At 39.9% G+C, this 21,486-nt stretch overlaps 1 protein-coding gene across 2 annotated transcripts in view; it reads right to left on the bottom strand.

Moving 5' to 3' along the window:
- Positions 1 to 894: 894 nt before the first annotated feature.
- Creb5 (cAMP responsive element binding protein 5) overlaps positions 895 to 21,486 on the bottom strand; it is a 397,557-nt gene continuing 376,965 nt past the window's right edge. For both annotated transcript variants that reach the window (XM_063239960.1, XM_063239966.1), the window contains 4 exons: positions 20,120 to 20,443; positions 15,690 to 15,917; positions 8,272 to 8,380; positions 895 to 7,349 (listed from right to left, as the gene is read on the bottom strand). In XM_063239960.1, the coding sequence (XP_063096030.1) occupies positions 7,186 to 7,349; positions 8,272 to 8,380; positions 15,690 to 15,917; positions 20,120 to 20,443 (825 nt within the window). In that variant the 3' untranslated portion in view covers positions 895 to 7,185. The remainder of the gene's footprint in view (positions 7,350 to 8,271; positions 8,381 to 15,689; positions 15,918 to 20,119; positions 20,444 to 21,486) is intronic.

Raw genomic sequence — 21,486 nt, 5'->3', positions numbered from 1 at the left:
TGGATGGGCTGCATTATTTTAAGAACAAGAAGGAGGTCAGAGAGGAAAGGGCAGGCAGGTCATCCACCCATAAAGGTTTATTATGCACCTATTGTGTGTTAACTCTCAAGGTTTTGAGTCATAATGTTAAATAAAATTGAAAATGTCTTTATTCTTCTGGAGCTCACATTCTACTTGGAGGGGGGAGTCAGCTCACAAAAGTAACAACTAAATATAAATCATGTTAGATGGTGGTAAATGCTATAGAAAAGAGTCTGGTAAGGGTGGTGTGGTTTTGGACACAATCTGACTTCCATTTTTTCAAAGCTCTCCTGGCTACCATTGGATTATCCCATTCCTCCAGGTGAGAGATGTGGATGGGATGGCATGGATGGGACCTAACAGTAAAATGGGTGCTTAGTAATAGCTGGATTCTGATTTTGCTATGGATCACATCTTGAGTGTAGGAGAAAAGGGAAAGAGGGGAAGGAAGGAGGGGAGGGATAAAAGCTAGAAGAGAGAGGAAATGAGGGAGCAATCTAGAAGGAAATACCAAGGACTTTATACTATTCACACTTCTCAAGAGGACAAGCAATGAACTCTAGAATTTGATCACCCAAGTAACTGCCGTGTGATTCTAGATATTAATGGCATGTGAATTTAGGAACCATTCAGATCTGTGAGCCCCAGAACCCCTTACAGAGAAGCTGTGAGGTGTGACATAGCACCTCAGCGGGGAAGTTATATGGGTGAGGTATGGGACTTAGTGGTGGTCTAGAAAGGAGAAAAATGTTATCCTCTCTTCCTTCTAGGTAAGGGTGATCCAGAGAATAAGATTTGCTTTACAAGCTATGATGAGACGGCGCAGAAAAGATGTCATCCTCCCAACCCCGTGTTTCATCACACACAGGTTACTTATATTATTTGCATTTGAGTGCTTTATTATATTGGAATTGCAGTGATATTAACATTTGTACAAATGCACAAAATCTTGTCTCTTCTTGCTAGAAAGAGATGTAAAAATCTGACCCAGTCGAACAGTCTTAATGAACTCACTGTCCATTGGTAACAGTAAATGTGTTCACAATGCAACAAAAAGCTTAACATAAAATTAAACATATTAAATGCTGCAGCAAATATTTACATGTATGTACCCCCAATTTTTCTCCTTCCAATAGGAAGGTGGTTGCTTTACAAATAGACAAACAAACACAGATGCTTCGCTGTTTATACAATGACAAACAACCCCAAGTCCAGAACTTAAAGTGACAGCACCTTTTTTTCTTTTTTGGGACTTCCTTAGTCAACCCTTACTTTACACAGTGCTAAACTTTTTTCTCAATTATATTTTTGGACAATATTTATATTACAATTGTCCTAGAACATTGCATCTGAACAAAGCCATTTTTTTTCTGGGCCTTTCCAGAAGATTCCCCAACTCTCTGTTCTCTCCAGGGAGGATACTTCCAACTTTGGTCCCAGACAATCTTCCAAGGCAGCCCTCCTCTCTCTGGGAGGCAGGTGGGGCTTAGTGGAGTTTAGAAGTAAAGCGCTGAGCAGGTCTTGTCACTGGCTGGTTGGCTGAGAAGAGTTCTTTCTCTTAAACCCCATCTTTGGGCACCCTGATACCTTTCCTTGTCCCTTGGTAGCATCAGCAGTTCCAAAGAAGGAAACTAGATCTAATGAGCTTATTGTGCAGAAGATTTTAATGATGTGTTTAAAGCTAATTTATTCAGATCCCACATTCTCAGTCCTGAGGCTAAGTGATTTTATCTTCAAAAAATCCTATAGAGTTCTATAATATAAAGCTTGATGTAAGAAAGCATTAAATGGCTTGGGAAGAACTTTCTAGATCTTGACTTCTAATGAGCTAGATGTTTTTAAGTTGATCTGAATTTAGTAGTTGATAATTATTGATTTCTTTCTGATGATAAGCTTGGAAAGGTATCAGAGCGTCCTTAAGAGTATTCGTCTATTAACAACTGCTGGCAATTTGGCTTTACCCCCTTCTTTAGCTTTGCTTAAATATTCTTTTTTTTTTTTTTCAAAAAATAGACTATTTATAAGGAAAAAAATATAAACACTCTTTAAACAATTTGGCTACAAGCATTACATCACTGAAAAACTCCACAAGAGATAGTAAAATATTTTGAATGGACATATAATTTTTCATTTTCACAACATGATAAGCTAGGGTTTTTTTACTTTAAGTGGCTTCGTGTGTTTGTTTTGGTGCTGGGTTTTATTTCTAAGTTTATTGCTCCTGTGTCTTCTTATCCTTCCTTAGTCTACAAATGTAAAATAGAGGTGCTGTCCCTAATCATGTTACAAGGCCACATCGTAGTTTTGAGACCTAGAAATGAAATTAATAGGGCCGCTGGTATGTCAGCAGCTTCAGAGAGGCTACGATTAGGACAACTGTCAAATATGCACCGTGATGCACAAAAGAGTAAGTCTCCTGGCTTATTCAGGACACTTTGGTTTGGAGGATGAGATACAAAATTCTTAAACGTAGCTTAGCTGCTGCCTCACATCTGTTGCATAATATTACATTTTTAACAAACATGCTATGAACAAGGGGATAAAGAGTATAAACCATATAGTATACTGGCTCTTTTTGGCATTCTTGTAGCAAGCTTCTCCTAGGCTGATATGAGAAACACGTCTTAGCTATGCTACTCACGAATGCACACAAATGTACCTGGTGCAAATATTCTGTAAAGTATTTTAAATGACTCAGCTCAAAGCCTTACAGGAAGGGTGGAGGAACAAGAGGGGGACAAAGGCAAGTTTTAGGACAGGAAATAGATTAGAAAGAGCACAAGGCAAATAGGGATCAAAAAAGCTAAAGTGCAATTTTAAAATATAAATTATTTTCAAAGCAGAAAAGAGATCCTAGATTGCTACGGTTCACATAGGCACAGTTTTATTCAAATTTAAATGGGTGATTTCCTTTCCCTTCTCCAGTATACTGCATAATGGAGCTTGAATGGCTTAAACCTACTGCGTATGTTTGGGAAGGAATTAGAAGCTCTGCGGAAGCTGGTAGTGCAAGGCCTTCCAGGGAATGAGGTGGGTAGACTGAAGCAGAGATGAAGTTGCTTTTAAACTTTTATAAAAAAGCTGTTCCAGTTATAACTACTGATTCCCTTTAGCTGAACTCTGCTTCCTTAATAAAGAGCTTACTTTAAAAATGAAAAGAAGAAATCCATGTTAAAAAAAACTGTTTAGAATGCAGATTAAAAATAACTCACAGAGCAATAAAAATCCTTGAAATGTCTATGCACAGAGATCTAAGCAACCATTTCCACCAAATGATGGACAATAGCCATCCGAAACCCTGAAAAATGAAAATACACACTACTAGAGTAGTTTATTATGGACTAATATTTTAAAAAAAAAAAACAAGTAGAACCTACAGAAGAATACTGTTCAAATGGAATGTTTAAAAATAACATTTATTAATAAATATCTTATAAAATTCTAAATTAATAGATTCCTGTTCAAATTTTGCTTTGGTCCTTGAATTCCACTGTATACATACATACATACATATATATTTTCTTCGATGGTTTTATTAACCAGAAAGAAACACATTCTATCCTAACTGGGTGACTAGTTTTAGAGCAATTATCAATGCTTAAAACCCCCCAGCCAAAAGCTGGTCTTTTACTGTAGCTGGTTTAAGATTTTAATGGCAAACTCATCTAACTCACTAAGATTTACTTAAATGACAGGCAACAACCACCTGAAAATTCACCACTGACACCTTGCTCTCAGAATACGCGCTGTGTTTAATTTCACTGACCAGATAGGCTCTGAAGAGCATGTGCTCCAATAAGTCACCCTTGTTAGTATGGCATTTCCTTAATAGCACACACGCTGCTCATCTACCACGAGTTGTATTAAGATGACTCGCATACATTGATGTACGGGTAGGAGCAGTGTGGGTAGGAGTGCAAAGGGAAAACATCTGACTTAACACCTAGTTTTGAAATTAGTACATTCCTCCATGACTGGGATTTTTCATTATACCGGTGGCATCATGGATTGGGAAATGTGTCAAAGAGAAATAATTAAGATGCAGACGCCTCCATGCAGGCGAGGCTTCACCTGGCTGAAATGCTCTCAGGTATACTACCTATGTTGTTGGCTCACAGCACGTTAGGCAGGGGAAGTACTGTTTCAGTTCCCAGCAGGCTGGCAGTGACTTCAGAGGCAGATCCTGCCAATAAAGAAAGCCACACAGATAAAGAAAGCCACACACAGGGATAGGAAGTGCCTGCGGGACCTTCTCTCCTAAGCACTAGGGCTCCCAGGTCATAACCACTGGTTTGCGAAAGTATGCACTGACTGGGAGAGGAGAAGGGGTTTAAAGATGTTCTCCGAGACCGATCAAAAGTACAGGTCAAGAAGTAGAGGAGGTAATTTTGAGCAGATCTTGTGACCTAGACCCTTAGGTGAAACCCTCAATATTGATAGGTCAATTGTTGGACTAGACTATAGACTCTTCCTGTTTGGTATTTTCAAGAGAATCAGCTGGCATCTTTCATTTACCGTATTTCCATATTATGAATGAACACACCTAAAGGCCCTGAGTATAACAAAAAGGCAGTTTATTCTAATTATATATATTGAGGGAGGTTTGTTAGTGTGTGTGGTTGGTTTGCCTACTTAGCATAAAAAACAGACATAACTGAGCTATAAATAATGCACATCCGTCAAACTGTCGAGTTGCTGAATTAAGAAAACTCGGGCAAGTTCTTAATTGCAAAGGCTTTCAGGTTAACAACTAAATATTTCAATCAAGACGTGAAAGAGTAGTAAACTAAATCATAATTTCCGTGAATTTTAGTGACAGTTCACTCCCTGTACATTCTGATAGTACTAGTAGATTTTTTAAAAAATCTCTAACATTAAGTGCTATGCATGCAGTAAAGTTTTTGTTTACTTAAAGCAAAACATAAAATAAAAACAAAATGAAAAACTCAAGCAATCTCTTCAATTAATTTTTTTTCCATTTTGGGGGTTTTAGGGGACACACAAATGGTCCTAGGAAGAAATTCTGAAATCCTTATTTATTATTTTAAAACAGATACAAATATTAATTTCTTTCCAAAGTGAAGTTTTAAACATTTCTTAGGAAGCCAGTTAGGTTAAACCATTCTGTCACTGCCAGAATTGGAAAAAAACAAAACAAAACAAAACAAAACAAAACAAAAAACTGCCCCCAAAACCCTATGAACTCAATATTTAAAATACTTTAAATGATGTTTGTCTTAATATAATAGAAAATCTTTTTGATTTTTCTTTTTTCCCTCCATTTTTACATTTGTTTTGATCCTTAGACTATATACTCATGTCCTAAATTTTACTGAACACTCAAAAATCATCTTTTGAAAGCACTGCATACGTAGTAAGATTGTTGCTAATACTGATTTGAAAGTAAGTTATTAGATAAAACTGAAACTAGTTATAAAATCACGCTTCACAGCCCTCATATTTTCTTTTTTTTCCCCTCCAAAATAGATTCTTATACTATAGTGAGAGGAAAAAAAAACCCCACACATCCTTCCCTTTTCTGAACTCTTATAAAAGCAACCCATTTTGTAGAATACTGTTCTTTGAAAACCCATAAACACTTACATACCCGCACACACACGCAGGCACACATGTTAGAAGGTCAAGCATTCAAATGGAGATGAAACCGGCACCTGCCTGGACCGCTAGAGAGAAACATTAGCCCCTATTATTTGTGAAAAACGATATTAAAACCTTAGCACAGTAGGATGGCTTGTTTCAAGGAGGCACGACTGTGGTTTGGGTCCTATCTGCTTTTTATAATAGGCAAACCCACGTTAACTTGCTGAAAATATAAATCAAAATTATTCAGAAGAGTGGAGTAGTCTGGGCCACATCCATGGGATTCCGCCAGCAGCCAAAGAGCGCTGCACTGTTCTGGGGGCTGAGAGTGCCCTACAGGAACACTGGGCTTGCTTTTTCTCTTTGTTTCTCTAAGAGTCGGTCTGCTTTCACCCACCAGAACAGCATAGCTGGTTCCATAGGCTTAAGAAAAAAAAAAAAAATCTTAGGCTATTAGCAGCTGATGACTGAACAAAGTAATCTGTGTAGTGAATAGAGCCCTTCTGAATTATTATATAGTACATAGATTTTCAACATTATAGATAGGTTATATAAAACCAGTTGTAACTCAAGGGTGTGATGTTATAGCCCCGCATCATAATTTGGACTTTCACAATTGGGGCGTACTTACAAAGCTCCCTTCCCTGGTGTCTCCACAGCTGGCACTCAACAGTGCTTCACCTATAGCTAAACCACCTTTTTATTTGCTCTGATTATTAAAAACATTAAATCAGGCACACCAAACATCTCCTGGTTACTATTTTGCGAAAAGCAAGAATTGAATGAACTCCAGCTGTGGGTTACAGGCAAGTGAAGCGATGGCTAGATCTGCATTTTTTGAGGTTTGTTTTTCTTTTTCTTTTAACATTATTTTCTTCTTCACATGCAGTGCTAAAGGAGGTGGAGCAGAAGATAGTTCAAATGAAGAGTAAACAGGGAGCCCAAGATACAAAATGGACATGGAGAGGGAAACTGGACATTTGAACAAGTGCACAAAGAGGAGGAGAGTGGTGAGGTGCTTGGTGTTTTTATTAGGACACTGATGGATCTTATAATTTTAGAGAAAAAAGTCATAGGAAAGGCTGTGTATTTGGGATTCTGGTGACCGCACAGCACAAACTCAACATGAGTTTTGAGGTCATCAGATTTCCTACCCAGTTATCTTGGATCCGGCTCACTTGACATCTAGGTATGCCTCATTTTGGCTAAAAGCTGTGGTTTAACAAGATTCATTATTTCAGGCAAAGGGTTGGACTGATAAGAATGAAACCATGGCTATATACAGAAAAAGTTCTGTTTATAAACAAGTAATTGGTACCAGAAAATTGGAGGAAAGCACCAAAGCATTTCCCAAGCTGATAGATATTAATTGCATAACTCCCTTTTTTCTTATATAACTAAGTATAAAAGACAACATTTTCCATAGTAACTATAAAAATGAAAGCCAGTCTTTGAAGGGCTGAGGAGTCTTCCAGGTCTGAGTGAATTTTAAAAATGCCCTTAAGAGAAAGGTTGCATGATATGCTACAACTCTTCTTGGAGGCAAGGTTTGACCCGTGCACTTTAAAGAATCGGATTCAGGTCTGTTCTGTGGGTAGTGAGCTGGCTGAGGGTGGAGCTTCCTACGACCTCGCTGACCGCTGAGGAAGTAGTGATGGTGTTATGCTGGATGACTTGCTGCTGCGAGCAAGCTGGGACAGGACTTGCAGGAGGGCTACTCTCTGGACCTACGAGAAAACACATATGCACACACCAATGTAGCTCTTTCTTGTGTGGACTTGTAAACTCCTCAGAAAAAAATCAGCATTAGGCATTTGCTTGACATAGCAGAGTTTCACACATTTTCTTCTGGATGTTAATTTCAAAACTTCATTTTAATCTGCAGTCACAAGGCTACGCCTTTCAGGTTTATAGTTCTGAGCAAAGCCATGCTTTGTACATCAGCAGGATGATTAGATGTGTTTGGTCTTGGTATGTGAACTTCCCATCTTGTGTTTCAGATAGCCATCCATATATCAAATGTGGAAAAATACTCACATGTGGTGGGAGAATCTGTGTTGCTCAATCTAAAAAATTATTTGAAAATAAATTGACCTTCAGCCATGAATCACTGCTCCTCCCACCATCCCCTCTTCAACTCACATTTAACTTATTGATGTTCTAGACGCAGAGATTGCATTCTGGTCCACTTTTCTTAGTGGTAAACTGAGAACAGGTCACCAGAGAGTAATACACAGTGTATCCCAAGGCACTGGAAGTGATTCATTCGTTGCCTGCTTCCCAGCCCACAGATTTCTCAGGATGATGGATAGGTTACTGGTAATTGCCTACCATCAGACTATTTTCTTCCTGGCTGCAAAACCGGAATTCGGTAGGATTTTTGCAATATAAAATGCCAGGGAAAGTGTAGCCAGGAGTTATCAGGAGATGGTGAGCATGATGTTGGGTAGGGGTCAGGAAAGAGGGATCCCCTTGGTAAAAAGGGATCCCCTTGGTAAAAAAGTCTGGAGTCTGGCAGTCATTTAAGAATTTCAGCATTTGTGCATGGAAGCACCATCTAAACTTTACTTTTGCCCTTACAATAAAATTCAATGCAAAATTGGTGGCCAAATATTAGATGCACAAAAAAAATTGAAAAGAGTGACTTACTTAAATATCCTTGTGATTCTTTCTGCATGGCTGTTATTGGACAGTCTTTATGTGTTAATAACAACTGCTTCAGTTGGGCCACTTCATTTTTCAACATAGAAACTTCATTCTGAAAAGAGACAAATGAAAGCCATGCTCAAGAAACCAGAGAATACAAAGCCAAAGTCCCATACACTTTCAACCGGGAAAGTGGCAAACTTCCTGTAGTGTCCAAATGACATTAAGGGTATTATGTAAAAGAGTTCATCTGAAAATTTGTAGCTTGGCTTGAATGTAGCCCTGACTTTTACCAAGGCCTTTATAAAGAGATTAGGTGCTAACTCAACAGCTAAACTCAAGAGTAAACGTCTAGATCATACTCTTCAGGTGAAGGCTTCTGAAGCAGGTTATGTAAGTGGAAATCTCATTCTCATACTTACTGTGTGACCCTAGACAGATCACATAACTACAACAAGCTCCAATAACCTCACTTCCAAGATCGGGTTAGAGACAGTGCAAAATTATTTGAGTTGTTCTGAGGATTGAATAAGGTAATAGATAGGAAACATTTAGAACAATACCTAGTATAGACTGAGATCCCAAAAAATTTGAGGAAGGTGAGACAGACACTGGGGAGAATTATGTGGCAAGACCAGTGGCTTCCAAGTGCAGTACAAACAGGTTGAATAACTACCATCAGATTGCCCCAAGATGTTCCACATGACCCAAAGAGGAGCAAACATATCTTTTGCCTGCTGCCTACTTACCAGGGTGTGGAACCCTAGGGTGCACATGCTAATTAGATTATCTACTGGCATGAAGATGACAATCCAGGGAGACCAGAGACAATAAAATTAAGGTCATGATCGGATTCAGTCGACAAGTTTATTAACTGGTTTGAATAATTTCAGTCTCTAATCTCCCTCTCCCTTTTTAAGGTGGTATGGATTCTGTTTTTCTTCCCCTTACTCACATGAGCACCTCAGATTTCTACTTTATATAGTAATTCGCAAAGTCATGCTCACATCCTTGTAAAATAATGTTCTTGGCACTCATTGTCTAGAAATAGAACTGCAGAATAGATAGGCTTGCTTGAAGGTGCTTCCTCTTGATAAAAGTAACCTATAAACATCATGCTATCTAAAATAAGCAGTTTTAAAACTGTGATAAATAATACCTCTCTCTGGCCAAGGTTCATTTCTGGCTGGCAGACATTATATTTCCCATGTAGGAAATGTTAGAAAAAAAGCATGCACACAGTAAAGGGCATTTAATGTTGCTGTCATTAAGTTCAATCTACAATTGCAATATGAACTTGACTTTTCAGGCATATATTTATCACCTAGAGAAGTAACTATAGGGTTCTAACAGTTACTTAGAAAATGAAAACATGTATTAAAGGATCACTCTCATTGCTAAACTGACTTGGACACTCAGTGTAACATTATGAGTAACTGCACACTGAGTAACATTAATAACAAAGTAATAAAAGTCTCGTATTCAAAAGCTTTTCCCTTTCTCCTCCAAACTACAAAATAAAAAATATGTATTTCAGAAATTAACCTTAGTGATAAATAAATCACTTAACTGCACAAGAAAATTGCTCTTAAACCTGAAAACATTCACGAAGCCAAACTGCTTCTCCTACTTCCCAGTAAGTATGATTCATAAGGGCTCCTGTACCAGCTCAAACTGACCCTTGTCAATTCTGGGGTAAGTGGGACAACTTTATTTATGGGACAATTTATTTTAGCCTCAAACACTAACTCTTTCCTCTCTGAAAGTTTAGCTAAATTCAGATTGCCTTTTTTTGTTCCCCTAGTTGCCTCTCTGATTAAAATACTATGTACAAAAAAAGCCACATTTCGGCCACTGCATGAAAGAAATCTAGGGTTAGAAACCACAGTAAGAGGTGTGTGTGTGTGTGTGTGTGTGTGTGTGTGTGTGTGTGTGTGTGTGTATGTGTGTGGTGGGTGTAAATGAAACATCATGCTATTTGCATTTGAGCTACAGAAATAACACTTACTGAAAGTACCATTCCAGATACCCCACCCTGAGTAGAAGCTTTCAACTATAGATAACGTAGGTAGATTCATAGAGAATGGAATCGAGTTCCAGTGTGTTTGTGAATCCACTCTATTCTACCCAGACCTATAAGACAACAAACAAGGAAACTGTTAAACCCAAACCCTGTTCTCTAGCTTTTTGTACTATGAGAAGAAAAATAACCCTTGGTGGCCGTCTTGGAGATGGTGAATTTGGGCTTCATTTCTTCCCATCCTGCATCCTACACAGTTAGACCCCTGACAGGCAGCATCTAATCCTCAGGCATGAAGAGTTCATTGCCCCTTTTTAAAGAAAAAAACATAGATTCCATTTTCTGGGTTTCTACAGCTGCAAGGAGCACACCCTAAACTATTACACAATAAACCTTTTCCTTCCATAAAACTGGTTTACTATAAAGCAGCATCAACCACAGCTCTGAACAGCATATATGGTGTTCTGGCATATCACCAAAGACCCATGAAAAATACATAAAATTAATGGCATTTTGTGTATGGATAGCAAAACACTATCAATAAACCAGTACGTTTTAACTATATAGAAACCAAGGTCCTGAGAGTTATAAAAGCCAGTAAAAACATGGGAAGACAGTGAACACGGTCAAAACTGACCATCACTTAAAATATATATATGCATATAGTCATATATTTCTTCTGTTTTTTGAATTTAGTCATATTTTTTAATGTAATGTGTTAGTTCTTATATAGTTGAGTTATGTTTCAAAAATGGCCAATTAATAGGATTGGTAGAAAAGAACAATTGGCCTCTTGTTTAGATCACGTGCACATTAAATATGAAAGGTCTCATAATAACAGAAATTTGTCGAGCAGCAGGCAGTAGGAAAAGAAGCTCTCAACTAGAGGCAATCAGCACAGAGGGCGAAGGCATGGCTCTGAGGGCGGAGTGCTTTCTTAGTTTGTACAGGTCCCTGGGTTCAATCCTACCGCTGACTAAAAATGAGCAAAAGAATAAGATCTTCCTAAATGGCTGCATCAAGTACAAAATAAGAGGTTTGGCTTTGTTCCCAAGTTCCTTCCAGACAGACAGCTTCTTATTTTATGATTGTTTTTGTGTGTGTTTGTGTGCCTTCTACTGAAAAAGCTAATTACCTAAGTACTAACGAAGCACTCAATCTTGATTTTTAATCATTAGTTTACTACTTTTGCGAGCCTCAGAAATGCTTCTATTTCACTGGGAAGCCAGTTTTTTAACACCTCTTGTACTTCCAGATCTTGTCAGGGCACACACAGTCCAAAGCCACACTGATAGTTTCATCCTAGAGCAAACTTGTGGATGTCATCATTTGTTTATATTGTTGAGAGTCTGCGGAAAGTTCGAAGGATTCCATAAGGGGCCTTTGGCTTAAGAGAGGTCAAGAATCACTGTCCTAGTGAAAGGAGAATGTGTTGTGTGTTGTTCAGATGTATAGTCATTTTAAAGTTTCCATATAGAAAGGCTGGAGGATGTATGAAATGCAGAACTCGTAGGCTGTATTTTAAATAAAAATCCTTTTTAAGGTAATGTAGGTAAAATCGCCTTGAATTCATTTTGGAAGAGAACAACCAGATATCAAACATGTCAAAATGCATGAAAGAAATCAAATGTGGCCTGTAAGTTTAGTAGGGGAATAAAAGCCAGAACTTAGGCATTTTCCTAAATTGCCTTGCTGTATAGAAAAATCACCATTTTAAAATTTCCCTTATGTATGCTATAATAATTCTACGTCTTACTGTAAAAATACTTTGCAATGTAAAGTACAAATAAGTTTTGATTCTCTTATTGAAATCAATCCTTCATTTTTTCATTTTTCTAAATAAATTTGGGTCTGCTACTCCAAAGCAGTCAGTGATTTAAATAGAAACCTTAAGAGGAGAGATCCCATTGGATGGATTATTTTTAAACCTGTAAGTTTTCCTAGGGATGAAGTAGCACCCCTAAAGAGATATTCAATACTACAATAACATTCTTTAAACATTCTTCTTCCCCTAGAAGTCCCTAATAGCTACATTTACAGTTTTTGGCTTGGAGGATGTCATTTTATTATATGATACATTCACAATGTTTTTTGATGTAAGCAATAGTTTGTGCCAAAAAAATAATTATCAAAATGGGTCCTACAATGTCCCCCATTTTGTACATTAGCCGAGCCCAGTTTGGGTTGATTCTGGAACAAAGGACTTTCAATTTGTCAAGCAACAGTTCCCATCTGGCCTATTCTCTTGCCAAGTCCCAGACCTGGGCTCATGTGTCTAAAATTTCAGCGGCAACTGAGACCATGTGTCTTTGCACTAAAAAGAAAAAGCAATTATTTCCATGGGTGACCAGATGATTTCTATATCCTCTACCGAACACAAACGATCTACTGAGTACCACATCAGGAGTGATTTTATTCCTCTCTATAAGAAAAATGATATTGATTCCTTCAGTTTAAGGACTTTATAAATAAAAGACCACACAGCAGTGGGTTAGGTGGATGGGAGACTTGCCTGAGTCCTCATTCTGCTCCTTACTGGTTGTGTGACATTTTGGAGGACTTCTTGTCTCCCCAAATGTCAGTTCCTCCCTTTATAAAATGTCAGGTTGTGTGGCTTCTAATTTTTCCCTAATTCCTATACCTGTGTTGACCTCATGATTTGTTGTGAGACAAGGAAATAAAGTCTGGGGTTTTTATTTTGTTTTCTTAGGTCTGGATTTTCCAATTTGAAACTGGGCAGCCCAACTAGAAGGTTCTGTGTTGGAAAACAACTCAAAAGTGGCAGGTGGCCATCCAGACCTTGGGTATTCCATTTGGCTGGAGTTTGTTTACTTAGCACCTTCCATTTCTGTTTACTTAAAATTTGGCTCATTGAACCAGGCTCAAAAGAGACACCTTTCTCTTCTGACAAGGGTCCAGTGAGAGGGAAAGGGTCATGCAGAGGTAGCAGAATCGGCAGCATCCTCTCCAGCGTCAGAGGGCATGACGCAGAACACTCAGCGTCACAGAAAAGACTGATAATTGTGGCTTCCATCCCTCTGAAGCAAAGCAGTGGTTGAAAAATATCAACATCTTGGTCCTTTTAGAGTTTTTTTTTCTCTTTTTTCAGTAATTTGTTAATAACCGTACATTGGTACCTGCTGCACGCTTTAGGTAGGATTCCCCCATCCCCATCCACCACCCCAGCTTTTCAGGAGCTAGAGTTCTGGTGTCTGTTTTCCTTAGATATTTTTGCTCTAAAACAAAAATCAAAACAAGCAATGCTGCAATGTATTAGGATCTAGTAAAGGATAACTTTACCTTATGCATTTCTTGAAAGCAATTATAAATACATATATATCAAGTCATGAACATAGATAACCTCGAATTCAACCAGCATCTCTGTTTTGTTGGCTTCCTGTTATGATCTTTTTATGTTTCACACTCAAGGATTGCATGCATGATCCTTGAACATGAAACACACAGCAGTTCTGTATAGGACTCATTTTAGTCAACACTGATTCAAATGCATGTCAGCTGGCCACTCACAGATCCTTCATGGAAGGCTGTGGGTTCTTGACTCAGGCCAATGTTGTACACCACCATGTTCCTCACCCCAGTCAGGGGACATTTGCTAATATCTAGAGACTTTTTGTTTGCCACAACTCAGGACATGGGGGAAATGTTCTTGATCCCTAGTAGACAAAGGCCAAAGATAACAGCTAAATATCCTACAAAGCACAGGGCACCAAAGGATACTTCAGAGTTTCCACCAGCCTCCTTCACCCTTGGAGCCAATTCCTGGAGTTTCCCCACTTTAGTCACTGTAGACCCAACCACTGCTGCCATATGTGCTCAGTCCACACAGATCTGAACCTTTATTCACTTAACATGTGTATGCATATTAACTCGTTATAAAATCATTTAGCCTTACCAACAATATCTGCAGGATTGATGTTCTAAATCCATTTTCAGCACACATCAAAATATAAATATGACTGAATAGCATTATGCTTATCCATGTGCTACCTAAAAACTTTTTATAGACTACCATGACTGCCAGGTTTTAGAAATGGTTTTAAAGGTGTTTAGGTTCAACCATCTCTCTGTGGTTTGAGTCCCCGCAATCACATCCTTGCCAAGTGGTCAGGCAGCCAATTCCTATTCACAAGTGTGTGTGTGTGTGTGTGTGTGTGTGTGTGTGTGTGTCTAACAAGGCCCAGTCCCAATCTTTTTGTGGCACACAGACCAGAGGAACAGGGAACCATTATATTATTTTCTGCCATATCTGCTTTATATTTCCCAATTTCTTGCTCCTGTCTGTCACAAAAATTGATACATTTAGAGGGAAAATGTGAACACCACAAATTAGGAAACTGTACTCTCAGTGGATGCCCTAAGGCCATTTCCACTCAATAGAATGGAAAATGCAGAGGCTCTGGCACTCCAATCTCTTCCTAAGGATGCACAGAGAACCATGTGGAGGAAGAGATGAAGGACCCTATAAACCACCAAGGTGCACAGTCTCCCTAATTTACTCATTGCCTTTTGCCTCCTGGCCATTCTCTGACATCCTGGAACTGCTGAGTATAACCCACAACTCTTCCACTGTTTCTGGGACGTTTGTGTCATGTTAGTTTAGTTGTTCATTTTTTCCCCTATCAAACACTGCACTCCTTTTTGATGTGGCTCCCTCTGAACTGTACCATTTGCATATCCTGAAGGCTGCCAGAGGTCCTAGGTACAGCTGTCCTTCCCTTTTTCTCCTTGTCATAAAACGTCCACAGTTAAGCTACCCACAAAAAGCTAAACCCACACCACAAGTACCAAATCTTGCTGATTTTGAAAACTGGATAGAAACATGCCTTTTCTTTCAGAGTACAATAATCACAAGCCTTCTTTTCTTCCACTAAACAAAAATATAACAATAGGACATAATCCAAAAAAATTCCTCAACCTGGTGGATATAAACAACTGTGTTATGCTTGAAAACTGATTCTGTGTCAGGCACTATGCTCACTGCTTTGTAGACATTAGTTCACTTACTCCTACCTAAAAACCCTATAAAGTTATTGTTCCCATTTTATAGATGAGGAAACTGAGAGCCACAGAGATAAAAAGCAGGTAGTCACTGCTGCCCAGGGTTTGAACCGCTGATTTTGTGCTCCCGTGCTCTGGCCCTGGGGCTTGTGTGGGCTCTTTGTCATCAGAGCCTTGTAGGTGGAGTAATTGAACACTGAATGGGTTATTTTGTTTTGTAGAGTGTCCCAGAATTAATAAGGCTCAATGAACAGTACTGCACCTCCTGTGAGGGCCGGGAAAGTGTGTAGCATGACTGCTAGGTCAACAAGCGCCCGCAGGGCAGGAAATGCCAGCTCTGCACAGGGCCTTGGACTCATGGGGGAGAGACAGTGGCCGGCACCTGAAGCTGCATGTTTGTCTGGGTGAGTTCTTCTGCTTTCTTTTCCAGTGACATCACCCAGACCTTCCTCTTCTGTCTGCAGCGGGTGGCAGCTGCCCGGTTCCGTTCCAGAAATTTCCGGCGCCTCTCGTCGGGATCCTCATCCACCACCCTCCGCCGGCGCCCCCCTGTGGGCTGGGGCGGCTGTATTGTCTGGGTTGGCTGCATCTGTTGTGTGGCTGGTGAAACCTGTGGACACAGAAAGGGAGGATTTGATGGGCACAGGGAAGGACACGGGGGATACGGGAAGAAACCCCAGCCAGTGTTAAAATGCAAAGCACAGGAAGCCAGCTGTGTTAGTTAGCATATCAGACTTGTTTTCTATGAATGAAATAAACAGTGAAATCACACAAGGTCAGGAAAGAAAAAGCATCGGTGAGCTATAAAGTCTATGCTGTTGTGGCCAGGCATAGGAATACTCATGAAAAGGTGACTCCTGGTAGATTTTTCCCTAAGAAGCATTTAACTGAATTATGATGGAGGACACATTATTTTTGCTCCTTCAGGTGTTAAAAAACTTTAAAGTAGCTAGTGCATGGACTGGGGTGAAAACAAGCTAGGATTATTATTGATATCTGCCATTTGCAGAAAACCTCTGGACAGGTTGTGGGCTCCTTGCCTTCCAATGAAGGCAAAATGATATTCCTAGAACACTGTCTGGAGATGTCTCCACTGAGTCCTGCAGAAAGTGCCCTGTGCCATCGGGAAGGCAGCTGAAGTCTTATTTCCATTACTTCCCAGTTGTTAGTGCAGAGCACAGGCTGGACCTGCAGACTCCAGATGGGTCGGTCTGCTCCTGGGTTGGGTCTTTGAATACAGCGATTGACAGTGCCCTGAGTTGCACGCACCCTTGCACGTGTGAGATAGAAGTGTGTGTGTGTGTGTGGGGGGGTGTTACTATGTATCTACATTATAAGGAAATCCTAGGAGTGGCAAGGCACTTTATTAAAAAGTTTTACTATGGCTTTGGACTCCCTGTAAGGTCTGTGTGGGACTCAGCAACATATGAGGGTTTGGAGACCCCCACACATAGAGCTTTATTTCTCTCCATGAGGCAGACACACGGCACCTTGTGAAATTTCTACGACTGACTCTTTATATGTCTGGACACCTAATGCTTTCCTTAATGCACTTCACTCCTTTCTCCTTCTTCTTCGCAATAAAGGGTGGCTCTCCCCGCCCCATTTCTCAGTCACTCAGGTTTATGGCTGTAATACCTATAAAGCTGTTTTACAAGAGACATTTAACCTGCAGAAATAACAGGCAAAAAGTTTTTTAAATGAAGCCCAACAACCTTTTCTAGCACATTCGAACCCTAGGATTGAAATCAATCAGAATGACTGTAATTGCACTAATAATGGCTATGGGTTGACATCAGCTCACTGCTGGTGATATATCTCAATCTTTTGCTTTCAAACCTTCTATGACTAGCTGTAAAAGAATCAGGCTCCAGAGTAACGTTGAACAGCATCTCAGTAGTTTTATCTCAAAGACATTTCTGATACTCTTTACTAGTAATTCCTTTCCTCCTGATCACAGAGGAATAACAAAATAAATTAGTTGTCTAAGGTCTTACTCACCAGAGTGGCTGCTGATGACATAGTCCTTGTTATTGGCAAAGATGTAGCCCTTGTCATTTCAGATGCTAACTCCTGAGCTAACTCCTACAAAGCCAAGCATTAGGAGAGAATGTGCTAAGTGCTTAACTATTTGTGCCTTTTCTGTTGCATTTGTGAATTAGTGATCTCTAGCTATCAGCTCTAGACAAAATTCTCAATTAGGCAAAGCTGGGTTTTGATCTCTGTTGCAGGACCCTTTCTTTTAGTACTGCATCCTTCTATCCTAATTTTAATCAACTATTAACTGGTGATGCTTTTCTGGTCCATTCACCAAAATGTCAAGCAATGGTGGTTTCAGTGTAGCTTCAGAGCTAAAGGAAAGGGGGTTAGGAGAAACTCCTGGTGACCATGAAGTCACACCAGGACTTGTACTTGGAGTTTTTCTTATATGCAGAGCTCTCAGCTTTTTCTTATATGCAGAAAAATCACAAGAAACCAGGAAAAACTTCAAATGCAACCCTAAAGTCAGAATTTATGTCACTAGCAATTATGGCTACTTATTTTATATTTAGAATGCGATTCTCTTAGCAGAGATGCTCCAAAAATTTTGATCAATGCGGTGGCACATATTTATAATCTCAGCTACTTGGAGGAGGAGGGTCACAAGTGTGACATCCGCTTTGTGACACCCTGCCTCAATATAAAATAAAAGATTGGAGATGTCACTCATTGGCAGAGCTCCCCTGGGCTCAATCTATACTACAAACTTTTGATTTCAAAAAGATTGAATCTAGGGGCTGGGGATTTAGCTCAGCGGCATAAGCACCTGCCTTGCAAGCAGGCGGTCGTGAGTTCGATCCCTGGTACCGAGAAAAATGAAAAAGACAAAAAAAAAAAGATTGAATCTATCCCAAATCATCTTAGAATCTCACAATTACGGGACTCTCAAAGAGTCGGCCTTTCTGTTATTAGCTAATCATATCATTAAGGCAATAGGAACCAGTAATTAACATAATTTAAGAATGGCATCTTAAAACATTGTCTAAATGATCCTGTTCAAATGTTATCAACACCAACCTAGATTCTTCTGTTTAAGATAGATAAAAGCAACAGCTGGTGCAGCTAATTATAACTGCAATTAACTAATTGGATATACAATTGGCTACATACTGACTTGAAACAGAGGGCAATTGGCTAATTGGTACTTAGCTAATGAATGGTTCTTATATTTAAAGAACTGTTAAACTTGCCTGTGAAATAAGTTGTCCACAAAAGCAAGCAAATTTGGATGTTCTCGTTTTCCTTAAGAAATAAGTACGTATTTGACTGTCTTTGACCTGGTAGCTTCCTCTCTCCCTTTTTCTTTTTGATTTTTGAGACAGCATCTTGCTCTGTAGTCCAGGCTGGACTTGAACTCACTATATAGCCTAGGCTAACCTTGAACTCATAGCAATCCTCCTGTCTCAGTCTCCCAAGTGCTGGGATTACAGGCATGCACCTCCATGCCTGACACTCTCTCCCATATCCTATGGGAGCAAAAATGTCCTGTGGATAGAATTTTAGTGCTAAGTTGCTTGCTAAGTTTCTTGGAATTATTTTGGTTTAAAATTAAGTATGGCTATCATGTTTTGAAAACTTTTATAGAGATCCTCTTTGTTGACACTCGTAAGGGCCCCCACTTAACAGACTGGAAAACTGAGGTTTTCGGAGGTGAATCATCTCTGTCCACAATCACACAGCCACTAAGGTTTTCTCACTCTAAAGATCTGGACATCTGTAGAAGTTTAATGAACAGATGAGAACTGCTTGTGGCTGACCCACTTTTATCAACAGCTGTCCAGGCTTGATGTATGTTAAGAGAGAAGTTTCAAGAGCTTAAAATGCTGCCTGATGTGGGGTCTTGTTTCCAGATGCAGATGATGGAGGAGACCGTGAATTTAGTGTTACTTGTCGGTTTCCAGCTTCTGACATTCTGACCATTGTGACCCATCTGGCTAGGATCTGTCATTGTGGACTGAAGGAAGTCATCCAGTTTGAGGATCCACAGCATCTAGGGTGAGCTGTGTGCTGTTCCTCTGCTTCCTAAAACCCACCCCTACACATGGACTCCTCTCAGCTTGGGTGACGTAACGTCTGCCTGGTCCCCCAACTCTCTTTGAGTCTAGTCTAAATGCTGGCTTGCTTTCTAGCCACTCCTGGTGACTCTCCACCCCTGGGATTTGGCCTTTCTCTTGGTCTGATTGTCAGCAGAGCTTGGCTGTCTCTGCTTCCTCCAACGCATTTCTCATTCAGTGGGGTGAGTCACTTCTCCTCACCATTTGCAAAGCACCTTATGCCCTAACATCCATCACTGAGCATTTTCGTCTGCACAGATTGTTGCTCTTCAGATTTTAACATAATTTAACTTCCACAATGCAAGTGTCAAAATTGAGTCTGTATGTTTTAAAGCATAGGACCAAGAACCAGGGTTGGAACGAACTTATTCATCTCATTTCTTTTCATATCTTGCATCACTAACTTAAAGTCTTCCTAATCCTCACATTGTTATTACCTCTTTTAGGACTAACTTTGTAACACTGAATATAGACGTGGGGGAACTCAGAGTTTATATTTGTCGCTAGTGACTACACATGAAATTTATTGTATTGTTTATAGAAATTATGATCTGATAATGTCTTTTGGGTAATGATCACCTTGTAAGAAAGAATTCAGCTTCCAAGAATGTTAGATAGAACCCCTAGGTCATCAAACAAGCTTCTGCAGGTGACCCCGCCTTTGTGCTCGCAGAGTTAGCAAGAATGAGACAGGGGAAGCAGATGGGGGCAGGTCTACCTGTGCTTGGCTGCCGGTGTGCAGGGGCGGGTGTGGCGAGGTCTGGTGATGTGCCGGGTGTGCGTGGAGGTGGGAATGAGAGTGATGATGTGGGTGGCTCTGCTGGTGATGGGGCTGAGGGTGAGGGTGGTGTGCTGGGTGCTGGTGCTGGTGCGGGTAGGGGTGGTGGGGCGGCAGCGTCTGGTGCTGATGTGGGTGTGAGTGCATGTGATGGTGCGGCGTCTGGTCCTGCCGGGAGCCCATCATTTCCATCATGTGTCCCATGGTGTTCATGTTCCCATTGGACATGGCAGCAGGATGATGAGTCAACGCGGCTTTCAGCCTCTGAAACAGAATAAAGCAATAGGGGACAAGTGAGGTCACTCAGGCACACGATAGGGATTTTAAAGCAAAAGGAGGAATATTCTCAGGTCTACACTATGTCACAGTACTATTGTTAGCATTAGCTACAGATAGAGGGGTAGATTTTATATCAATTTCATGTTTTCTTATCTATTATGATGAGGAGGGTCAGTATCAGTCAACACTGAACCATCACAGCAACTGCATCAGACTCCCTATTGACATTTAGATATCAAGACAGGCATGATAGCACTTCCTTGTAATCCCAGGTAACCTGGTTTGCAGGTGTGAGCCTAACCTGTGCAATTCAGGGAGCCTCTGTCTCAAATGAAACAAAAATAAAATAAAAAGCTTTGGAGAGCCTTTTAAAAGGCTGCTCAGTTTCCCCTGAGCTCAATACCCAGTAGTGTGTGTGTGTGTGTGTGTGTGTGTGTGTGCGCGTGTCTGTGATATTCCATTAAATAATAATATTCCACTAAAAGGTATTTCTTGCCATTCAATCATACATCATACTCAATGGATAGCCAAGTGTAAGTGTAAACCAAACCAAATCATTCAATGTGATACTCAACACGACAATCATTCAATACAATAATCATTCAACATGATAATGCCACTGAGTGGATGGCTTGCATTTGCTTAGGTGCTGTGTTTTGTAAGGATTATAAGAATAACAGATTTTTCTCAAAGGATTTCTCATATGCACAGGAGAATCTTAGATTTCTTAGAATGCAGTGAGATGATTATTATTATTTTAGGACTTTAAATTAGCATTAGAAATCCATAACTGATGGAGGCAATGCATAGGCCTTTTCCATTTGCTACCATGATACTTCGTGTGCCCCCTCCTGATAATCTAAATTTCTTCACACACCTCTTTTTTTAACTTCAAAAAGTGAGGAAAGTAAAATGCTACAGGTTACTGCACTTACATACTTTCTGTGACAGCCACAGCACCAGGCTGTGTGCATTTCTAAACACAAAACAATATTCATTAACAAGCAAACAAACACACAAATAACTTA

The sequence above is a fragment of the Cavia porcellus genome, unplaced genomic scaffold, assembly GCF_034190915.1.
Source record: "Cavia porcellus strain 051 isolate PalLab524CR breed Dunkin Hartley unplaced genomic scaffold, mCavPor4.1 scaffold_2, whole genome shotgun sequence".
Taxonomy (NCBI): Eukaryota; Metazoa; Chordata; class Mammalia; order Rodentia; family Caviidae; genus Cavia; species Cavia porcellus.
Note: the sequence above shows the minus strand (reverse complement) of the source record. Positions and strands in the feature narration are given on the sequence as shown.